Below are 11,373 nucleotides of genomic sequence, written 5' to 3' on the forward strand. Positions count from 1 at the left end.
CTTTCTTTTCCTCTCCATCTGAGTCCTTCCACTCCTCCTCCTCCTCCACGCTTTTTCCAGAAGTCTCCCTTCCTGGGAGAGGAGAGGAGGAGGGGGAGGAGGAAGAAGAAGGGAAGGAAGACAGGAAGGAATGAAAATGGAAGGAAGAATGATAGGAAGGGAGGGAGGGAGAACTAAAGAAAGGAAGGAAAAGAAAGGAAGGAAGAGGAAGGAAGAGAAAGGAAGGAAGGAAGAAAGAAAGAAAAAGGAAGGAAGGAAGGCTCTAAAAGGAAGTATAAAAGAAAGAAAAGGTGACTTCTCACTTTCCTTTCAGCAGTTATATCCATATACAATATAGTAAAATGTACATAATAATAACAATAATTTATTATCAGCTACAGGTTGAGTCTCCCTTATCCAAAATGCTGAGGACTAGATGTATTTTGGAGTTTTTCATAGCTTGGTATATTTATATATGTATAATGGGGTATTTTGGAGATGGCATCCAAGTCCAACCATTAAATCTATTTTTGTTTCATACGCATCTCATAGTCATAGGCTTCCAGCAAAATCCTGAGACCACACCAATAATTCAGTAATTTATCTAAACCTTCAGGATTCCTAAATTTCCTTGAGTTGGGGTCAGACCAGATGCTCTCATGGTCAGTTTTGGATTTCGGAATAATTCAGATTTCAGAAGTCCAGAGAAAGGAGACTCAGACTCTACTATGTACATTTCTTCTGATAATGAACTCATGTTTTCAAAAACAGTCATTTCTGGATTTTTGCAACAACAAAAAAGAGAAGGGTCTGTGATTCAAAAAAGCAAGATGCTTTCTTCCAGCTTTGTTTTTTTCTATTTTTTGAAATAAAAATAAAATAAAATACAGTTATCTGGCCCCTTTTCAGCATGCCAATGGGGATGCTTTAATGGAGACTTCCTGCATGGCAGAATGGGGTTGGACTGGATGGCCCTTGGGGTCTCTTCCAACTCTAGGATTCTATGATTAATTAATTAACATAAGGAATTAATCTAAGTGGGTCTCCAATGAAAGGCCAGCTGCAAAGGTCTGGGCCTCTCTGCCCTCCTGCCTTGGAAGCAAAGTCCATTGGCAGACCTCTGGGTTTTACTTTGCAAGGAGTTTTTATTTTCCTTATTTTCGCCTTTTTAAAGGGGTTTCCTCCAAATTCTGCCAGATAATGAATCGGGGCTGTTGAGTCCTATGGCCCTGCTCCAGGCAATGCTAGACTGCAGGTTCCATCATCCAGCAGCACCACAGACTGCTGGGAACTGCAGTCTAATAAGGCTGCACACTGCAGAAATAATCCAGTTCGACACCACTTTAATGCTATGGAAAATCCTGGGATTTGTAGTATGTTGTGGTACCAGAGCTCTCTGACAAAGAAGGCTAAATGTCTCACAAAACTACAATACCCAGATATTGTTATTATTATTGTTATTGTTGTTGTTGTTGTTATTATTTTCTTATATCCCGCCTTTCTCCCAATATAAGGACTCAAGGTGGCGAATTTCCATAGCATTAATCTTAAGTATGTCTTTCTACAATGTAGCTGGACACCCTCATTACATAATTTGTTGGGGATGCTTTGATTTAGATTTCCTGCATGGCAGAATGGGGTTGGACTGGATGGCCCTTGTGGTCTCTTCCAAATCTATGATTCCATGATTCTATAGCACTCTTATCCTACTGTGATTTTAATTGTTTTTAAATTTATAAAGTTTTGTAACTTTAAAACTGCCTTTCTCCCAAAATAGGATTCTCTTAAAGGAGTTTGTTTTTTATAAAAAGAAAGGAATGTATAATGTCTTGGAATTAAAAATTATGATAGATAGATTAGATAGATAGATAGATAGATAGATAGATAGATAGATAGATAGATAGATGAGTCTTGGAATTAAAAATTGTGTGTGTGTGTATGTCTTGGAATTAAAAATCCTTCTTGGAAGTGGGAATGAAATGTTGTGTGGATGCAGCCTGGGTTCTTAGCTCAGCTCAGAAGTTGGAATGCAGTGTCTCAAAGCATGCAGAGAGTGTCTCTGAGCATGAACAGAGTGGCTGCCGCTCATTGCTTGAGCAGCTGCACTTTGATTTATCGACCTGAATTTATCTGATGTAAACACCTTCAGAGAAAGGACTCAGTTTGCATCTGCACTGAAAAAATAATCCAGTTTGATGCCACTTTAACTGCCCTTGGCTCCATGCCATGGAATGCTGGGATTTGTAGTTTGTTGCAGCATCTGACAGAGATGGTTAAACAGCTCCTCAAAACTACAAATCCCAAGATTCCATAGCACAGAGCCATAACGGAAGTTAAAGTGGTGCCATCCTGAGGTAAACGCTCAACCCTCTTTTTGTGTCTTGGGGGTGGGGGGTGGGCTCTTAGCCTCTCAAAATGGTGGCTCTTAGTCTGGACCCCCCCTTTCCCAAAATCCTGGCTACGTCTCTGACATATTCCTACCTCAACCTGCTCCATTTCTACAATTACCTGCAGGAAGAAATAGAGGGTCCTTCAGTTTCCTGAAATCAATTTCCAGGCCTTTAAACCAGCTGGCTGCTTAGCTGTTCCTCTGCCCTACTCTGGCCATGTAGAGCCTGCTGACAGACAAGTTGAATATACAGTGTAGGGAAACAGGACCTAATTGTACCTGGTGGAACACTATGATCCACCATTACAATGCAGGATCTACCTGCCTAAATATCCTAAAGGTACCAGATCCCATCTGATCTTGGAAGCTAAGCAGGTTCAGCCCAGGTTAGTACTTGGATAGGAGACTGTCAATGAATACCAGGTACTGAAAGATATATTTCAGAGGAAGGAACTGACAAAACCAGTTCTGAAGATTCCTTACCTAAGAAAATCCTATGAAACTCATGAGGTTGCTTTAAGCTGACAGATGATTTGAAGCCACATAGGCACAGCCCTTGTTTCTGCTTGCTGCAGCAACAGTTTATCTCTCTGTCTTGCCATGTAAGGGATAGTACTTGAAGATGTGAAAAGGTTAACATTTTAATCAGGTGTGGAGAACTCGTTATACAGTTTTTGGTAGTGCAAAAACAGCTTTGGGGCTGTAATGTTTAAGGCACTGAAATTCATTAAATGTCTATAAGTAGGTGAATAAGCAACTAGTTCTTGTGAAAGACAATCTTTACCATTAGGGGACTGGAAAACATCTGTACAGAACCCTTTGATCTATAACATGTTTTATCTTTACCACAGTTCTATCCTAAAAGATAATGGGTCACCCAGTAACATTCAAGCTGTGTATGATGCCTTTAAAAAATGAAGAATAGAAAAACCTCAGCAGTGGGAGTATCTGTGTGAAGGAAGTAAGAGAAATTTGCTTAATCTTTTTTTCCGTTAGGCTTCTTTTCCAGTTTAGAGTCTCTGTCTCAAATAGTTTTTCTTTCCAAAAGGGAAGAAATTGCATATTCATATTATTTGGTCTTGGAGCCAGCATGGTGTAGTGGTTTAAGTGTTGGACTATGGTTCTGGAGACCAATGTTTGAAATCTGTCTCAGTCATGTAAACCCACTGGGTGAGCTTGAGCAAGTCAGACTCTCTCAGCCTCAGAGGATGGCAATGGCAAATCCTTTCTGAAGAAACTTGCCAAGAAAACTGCATGATAAGTTCATCTTATGGTCACCATACATCAGAAATGACTTGAAGGCACACAGCAGCAAAATTATTTGGTCTCACAGGTGGGAAACACATAGGAATAGAGGAAACTGATTTATACTGCGTCAGTTAATTACTCCATTTGGCCTAACGTGGAAAAGGTTTAATTCATTACTTACTATGGTCTGAGCAAAACATGAACTAAACACAGCTCTTGGAATGCTGAGAAAGGCAAGTGGGTAGCTCAGGGGGAAACTGTGTAGAAGGAGAGGTTGGACTGTTGAGCTGTCAGATAAGGACAGTTAGTGGGAGGGATAGGGAATGAATGGAAATCGGTAAGATCAAGATAGAGTCAGATGGAAATATTCATTTAGTTAGATGGGAGCTGAGTGTGTGAAGTGTTAAGCCAAGAGTTTAGGCTGAACTGTTACTTGAACTCAAACTGAGTTGCTACCTTACATCGAAAGTCTGCAGCCAGCTATATGCCAGATCAGGGTTTCTCAACTATGGGTTCGTGGAACTCTAGGGTTCTGTGAAGAGTTCCACATGGCAAACACACACACACACACACACACACACACACACACACACACGAGAGCTGTAGATGTAACAGTTTTTATATTGTGGTTCCCAGAGACTGAGCTATGGTCCCTCTCAAGTAACATGAAATGGTGTTCAGTGATGAGTGAACAAATGGCAGAAATGGCAAAAAAGAGAGGAGAAAGGTGAAAGATATCTTTCCATAATTCTGGTGCTTCATTTAAGAACACAGTCTTCATGGACAGCTTTTCATTTCAAAATATGAAGAAAAGTAACATGTAATTGAATGTCGCTTGTTCTTTAATCCCCAGTGACCACCATAGCCAAATGCAGACTAGAATTCAGGATCTCCAACCAAAACCAAACTTAGCAATAGCAATGGCAAGTAAATTTCTATACTGCTTATCAGTGAACTAGCATTCCATAAACAGTTTACAATGTGTAAGCCAATTGCCCCCAACAAGTTGGGTTCTCATTTTACTGACATATGGAAGGATGGAAGGCTGAGTGGACCTTGGAGCCCTCCTCTAGGATCGAACTTACAACATTATGGCTGCAGTACCAACATTTAACCACTAGGGCTCCTTAACATGTGCCTCCTACATATTCCTGTAAAAGATAATATCTGATTTCTGCATCCATTACCTACCAACTGTATTGTTTCAGGTTCAGAACTCACACAATACAGTATTCCTTAAAATGTGCTTAGTTATATACAACATTTGATGTATATAGAGTATGTAGTTTTAGAAAAGTCTCCTTTAGTACAATTTCCTTGCAGTTAGTGATAATCTTACTGTTGATCATTATGAGCTTTGCATTCTGCCTACAGTGAGACAGATCAGGCTTCTTGCTGAACTTCCTAACTGTACTTGTTGTGTTTGCATGGCTCAGTAAAAATAAATAAATAATCAAAGTGCCCTGGAGAGCACACAGACATGATTAAAATGGAACTATTAAGAAAGTAGTTGTCCACTAACAGTAAGAACGTTTTTACGAAACCGATGTGATCCTCTTGCTTTTCAGTAGATACCAGTCAGAATATATGTGTTCATGACAGCATTGTAATAATTGGGTGACAGATTCTGCAGATGTTGGGAAGGTTGTGCTTTAAGGTTAACAGTGCACTCTTATCCTTGTCTATTCAGAAGTAACTCATCCTTAAATTTAGTGGTTCTTTTCTCCAGCAAAGTGAGGAAGAGGGGACACTGTGCAACCCTGAGGCACAAGCATCCCAAAGACTATTTTTGTGGTCCTCAATCCTTTTTGACTGTCTTTTTTTTTCTGGCCTAAAGAGATAAGGTAAATTGCTTCTGCTGGAATCTCCTAAGAGTAATGATTCACCAGTTAAATAAATGCATGTTTCTGCACCTTTTAGAATAAAAAATTCCCCCCACTTTTCAAAACCAGAAGGAGGCTTTTCACCACTTCTGTTTTTTAATTGGTTTCCAGCACTTTTAGCCATCTTCAAAGCCCCCTGGAGGGCGTTACCAGCCCAAACTGCCTTGCTAGACCGTTGCAGTTGCCCACCCTGGGAGAGAGCATTGCATTTTAAAGTGGAACCTTCCATTATCAGGCTACAAGTTTAAAAACACTTAAATTAGGAAACATTAATTTACACACCCCACCCCACCTCAATACTGACACACTAGGTAGCATGCAAGTTTTCCTCTATTTTTTCTCTCTCTCACAACAATTGTGTAGGGTAGGTTATCCTGCATGGGCTCAAATACACATGGGGATGAGTCTTGATTTAAAACTGATAGTTGAACTGGGAGAGACTTTAACCACTATATTAAAAAAAGCAATTTAAATAATTATATTCTGATTTATAGGAAGGAAGGAAGGAAAGAAGGATCAACCACTGGTAGGCCTGTGGACAACTTGTCCCATTATATTGCGAAAGTGTGGACATGATCAGTGTGGAAGAACTATGGGCTGCTCAAGAAAACCATCCCAAGTCTCTTGAAGAAAGAACGGAATATAAATTAATTTAATTTCAATAAAAATATAGATATTTCCACAGATCATATTTCGTTATACTACTCAAAGGTGCTAGCTTTATGAACTAGGATACATTATTTTTTATAAAGAAATTAATATATCAAGAGTTATATGCCAGAGGAACTGAATTGTTATTATTATTATTAACTATTTTTGAATGAGTTAATGCAAATACTTTGCACAAAGGGTCTGCATGGTTAGAAATTACAAGAACATGGAAAACTCTAGAAGATCTCTCATTTCAGTGTTAGCCCTCTCAGAAGAATTGACCTGTAAAATCAAAATGACCAAAAGGGAAACTTAAAAAAGACACATTTGCTTCAATTTGGGCCTCTTCGATTTCACAAATTAATGAGCAAGATTTATGGGGTGGTTCACTACCACATCAGCAATTGTTCTGGGCTTCATAGCAATAGCAAGTACATTTCTATACCGTTTATCAGTGCACTTAAGCACTCAACTTTTTGAGTTGGTTATGTTATTAAATTCATTTGGTGTAATTATTTGTGTACAGTGCTGCATTTAAATTTAATGTTTACATGACTTGGCCAACCCTGTTGCTGTTTGCAATCTTAAAAATAAAAATAAATTTAAAAGGAAGCATAGATATTTTATATTACTGCTGCTAAAATGAATAACAGAAAATACTTTCCATTCTTTTACAGAATGCCATCATGCAACTAGAGAAGGCTCAGCATTTGACCAAATAATCAACAGAAAGAATTAATAAGGTCATACAGGTCAATACGATAGGAGTCTATAGCACTGTACATATATAGCATCTACTAATCTTTCCAACAGTGAATTCAGGTGGTGGATATCAAAGATTCTGTAGTCAGAATGAGGCCATTAATAGACAAGTCAGGGGAACTTAGAGAGGCAATTCACTGTCTAGCTGACAGAGAATATCAACTGGAAAAGAAGAATGGAAAATGGGTGATGGTGATGATGAAATGGCCTGTTTAAATTCATATGTTATAGCAGCCTTCCTTAAACTGGTACTTTCACTGTGTCCTGGACAGCTCCATCCACCCCCATCCAGCATAGCCGATGGCCAGGGTGGATCTGGGTATTAGATGTTGTAGTTGAACATATCAGAAGTACAGGAACATGTAGGGAACTGGTTTATAATCCTCATGAATATGCATGTGTAGCTGACAGGAACCAAAACACTGTGTGCGATGATAGTAAGGCTGCCCTTTTGCTCTTTTTAGATTGTAAGCCTGAGGGCAGGGAACCGTCCAATTAAAAAGATTGTATGTACAGCGCTGTGTAAATTTACAGCGCTTTATAAATAAAGGTTAATAATAATAATAATAATAATAATAATAATAATAATAGTCTATAAGATTCTCCATCCTGCCATGTTTCATTAAATATGATTAAGCTAGAAAATATGGAATTGGATTTTTTTTTACATTCCTGCTTTTCCATGCTTAAATAATAGTAAAAGATGTGTATTTGTGTGTTTGTAAAGGACAATATATATGTCTATTCTACTATTTCTTAAGGTGACACTTTTCATGTGGCTCCCACCTGTTGTTATCAATTGTTTCAATAGATGGTGCTGTGTTCTTATAGAAAGTGATTGTAATCTAATTTCTCCTAAATGCTAGCCTGGGCGCTGCAAACTAATCTGATTGTTTCTTCTAGCCGACATTCATTAAACAAATCTAATTTAACACCAGAAAAACAATTTCACATATAAAATAAAGTGTTTCTTTTGTTAAAAATGCACAAGTCCCTCTTAATTATTTGTCAGATTTCTTTGCAGTAACTTCTATCGTATATATTTTTGGGAAAACATTTTTTATAGTTCTGTTTTAGAAGAGAAATGCACTTGGTTGTCAGATACATTCGATCTGTTTCAAAGGGGACAAATTTTTATCTGATTTAAAAGAAAGACAGGACATTTTAGTGCAGAACATAAGAAAGTGGAAACAAAGCATTGGAAAAGATAAGGCTAATCATCATCCTTAATGGATTTATCTGGAAAGAGATAAGTGACATTCACCTGTACATGCATGAAAGATTTATTGCCCAAGAACAACATTCTTATTTAACATCAAATGTCATTGAAGTTGGTTTGGCTTACTTCTGAATAGACATATCTTAGATCATCTTGGATTGTTCTGTAAAACTGAAATTCTGGGTGTATAATGCACTGTCTTGACATTATCTGTAAAAGGGATTAGCAGGGATTTTTTAAAATAGAAAATAATAATAATAATAATAATCGTACAGTGTAACACGGTATGCTGTTGTAATTCATGTATGTCTCTATGATACACATAGGCATTTTCTTTCTGTGCTTTGCCTCTGGGTTCTCCATCCTATGGCATTTCATCAGGGTTTGGGGTTCTAGAAGGTCCTGGTCTACTTGTTTTATTCACATTGTCAGTCACATTTTTTTTTTAAAAAAAACCAACCAAGCAAATGCAACTTCTGCTAGATTTGACTTTTAAAACCACACAAATATTCTTTCCAAACTGCATATTTTCTTCCTCCCTCAGCTGCATGATTTTTGTCTGGTTGCAGTTACAAACAAGTAAGCCAACTTTTATCAAATTTCTTATCTCAGTGAATATCAGCAGAGTATGAGAGAAAGTTGTATTTTCTAGCCAACACATAAATTCTTTTTGCTGGAGCTGAAACATCCTTCATCTCTGTCACCCAACCATAAGACCTCCCCTCTCTTGCCTTTCAAAATGTCTTTTTGTTTCCACAAAGCATCCTACCCCCAAATGGATTGGCTGAGACGATGAGATCTGCTCCCTGTTGCAGTCACTTTCCTGAGCAGAGTACTCCTCTTGTTGCCAGCACAGAAGCATTGGAGCTCACACCAATCCTTTGGCATCCAAACAAAACAAATTGATAATATCATGCCTTTTCAAAATGTTTCTCTTTCCAACTGCCAGTCTTTCCAACATTGTTTCTCTTGACAGGGGCAAAAGAGCAGCCTGGAACCCAGTGGGTGCCCATTGGTGGGGGACGATCCCTAATTGGTTTGCTCCCTGGCAGGCTTTGCTCTTCCCCTGCTGCTCTCACAAAGTGCACAATGGGGGCTTTCTGGAGATGATCAGTCTCAAGGAAAGAAGTGTTGACTTTGGAGGAGTTTAAAAAATGGTCCAAGGTGCTGAACACAAATGGTTCAGCACCTTGGACAGCTCCTGAAAAAGTCTAGCTTCACCTTGGCTGCACCTGCACTACAGAAATAATCCAACTTGACATCACTTTAACTGCCATAGCTCAGTGCTATGGAATTCTGGCCTATGGTATTCAGAGCAAAGCTCTGGTGCCATGACAAAATACAGTTCCCAGAATTCCATAGCCTTAAGCCACGGCAGTTAAAGTGGTGTTCAAACCAGATTATTTCTTCAGTAGAGATGGGTGGGCCCTGGAAAAGGACCACCCATTCCTCCTCTGAGAGCAGTGCTTCTTGATACCATTTTACTACTCACTCTGTGAGTGGCTGAGACTAGGGAAACCATGTCTCATCATCTCTATCTCATCACTCTGAAAGATAACCCCCAACTAAACCTATGAACTATGAACTAGGCTTAGCCTCTTTTGCCTCAGACATAGTGGTTTGAACATTGGACTATGAATCTGGATACAAGGGTTGGCCATGAAACCCACCGGGTAACCTTGGGCAAGTCACACTCTCTCAGCCTTAGGGGAAGGCCAAGACAAACCTCCTCTGCACCAATGTCATCAAGAAAATCTCATGATGGCTTTTGGGTCACCATCAGTCAGAAATGATTTGAAGGCACACAAAAATGACAATAACAACAACAACCCAGCAGCCCTTTCCTCCCCATGATCTCAGGCAATGCCTCCTCCTCTTCCTCCTCTTTGCCCAGCCTTACCTGATGATGACATACATGACCAAGAAGTTGCCAAAGAGTCCCACCACGCAGACAACAGAATAGAGAGCCATGATGACGATGGCCGTGACCATGGAAGGGCTGCCTGGGGTGCAGGGGCCGCCCCCGCGGCCCCCTGGGGTGCCATTGGGGCCGCCGCCACCGCCACCGCCACACCAGAGCTGGGTGCTGTTGGGCTCACTCAGGTTCCAGCTCCCAGATGCCATGCTCTTGGGTGTCCCTTTCAGCCCTCAAGAAGGGTCCCTAAGGACGGAGAAGTGAGTTGTCCTGGGCGCTGACACTGGGTAGGAGAAAAGACCTGGCCCTGTTGCTGAAGTAGACTAAGGGGGTGCTGTCCTTGGTGCTGAAACTGGCCTGGTTAAAAAAACCCTGTCCCTGATGTGGAAGTAGCCTATGAGGGGGAGCTGCCCATGAGAAAGGACCCGTCCGCGGTACTGAAGACACCTGCGGAGGGGACCTGTCCGTGGTGCTGAAACCGGGCAAGAGAAAAGCCCTGCCCCTGGCGCTTATGCCACCTACGAGGGGGAGCTGTTCCTGGCACTGAAGCTGTTTAGGCGAGGGTGCTGAAGCTGCGCAGGTTCCCCACCAGGGAAGCCACGGAGGAGGAGGAGGACGACGAAGAGTCCACAGTCCCATCCAGGGCCAGCCTCTACTTCCCCGGTGAGAGCAGCAGGAAGGTGAGACCCTCGGAGGCTCCCTCGCAGCCACGCCGGACGGAGAAGCCAAGCAGGCGTCCCACCTCAGCTCCCCAGCCTCTATGAAAGCCACCTTCTGCAGGCGGGAGTGGCTTCCTCAGCATCCTTCCCCAGGCAGCCCAAAGAGCAGGGAGAGGAGAGAGTGAGGAGGGAAGAAGCAGAGGAGGAAGAGGAGGGAGAAAGAGGCTGAGGGAGAGAGAGGGAGAGAGGGAGAGAGAGAGAGAGAGAGGGGGGGGGAATTTGAGCTGGCTCTCCTGCTAGATGTTCCCGCCTGCGCACACTCACACGTGCATTCCCGACGCTGGCTCTGACACTCACTCACACACACACACACACACACACGTGTCCGAGTTAGAACGCTAAGCAGGGAGAGGTGGAGGAGGAGCCTCAGGCTCATGGAAGGAAGGGATGGGCGAGGAGGAGTAGGCTCTTTGTAGCCCAACCTTTGTGCAGGACGAGAGCAGGAGGATAAGCTTTTTTGGGGAGGGGTAGATTTGGGGAGAGCTTCTGACCACCTCCCGAGTGCTCTTTGGCCATCTAGGGCAGGGAAGGGGCAAGATCAAGATGGCCTTGCCTCCCTCCCTGTTCAAGTGACTCCGAGGAAAGAGATCCCACCTCAAAATGGGGAG

General features: G+C 41.5%; 1 protein-coding gene across 2 annotated transcripts in view; it reads right to left on the minus strand.

Moving 5' to 3' along the window:
- The window catches only part of OPRM1 (opioid receptor mu 1), a 37,912-nt gene extending 27,370 nt beyond the window's left edge, over positions 1–10,542 (minus strand). For both annotated transcript variants that reach the window (XM_089530166.1, XM_089530167.1), the window contains exon 1: positions 10,032–10,542. In XM_089530166.1, the coding sequence (XP_089386292.1) occupies positions 10,032–10,255 (224 nt within the window). In that variant the 5' untranslated portion in view covers positions 10,256–10,542. The remainder of the gene's footprint in view (positions 1–10,031) is intronic.
- Positions 10,543–11,373: the final 831 nt, after the last annotated feature.

This window comes from Sceloporus occidentalis, unplaced genomic scaffold (genome assembly GCF_023333645.1).
Source record: "Sceloporus occidentalis isolate IW3139 unplaced genomic scaffold, rSceOcc1.0.p SCAF_6, whole genome shotgun sequence".
Classification (NCBI taxonomy): Eukaryota; Metazoa; Chordata; class Lepidosauria; order Squamata; family Phrynosomatidae; genus Sceloporus; species Sceloporus occidentalis.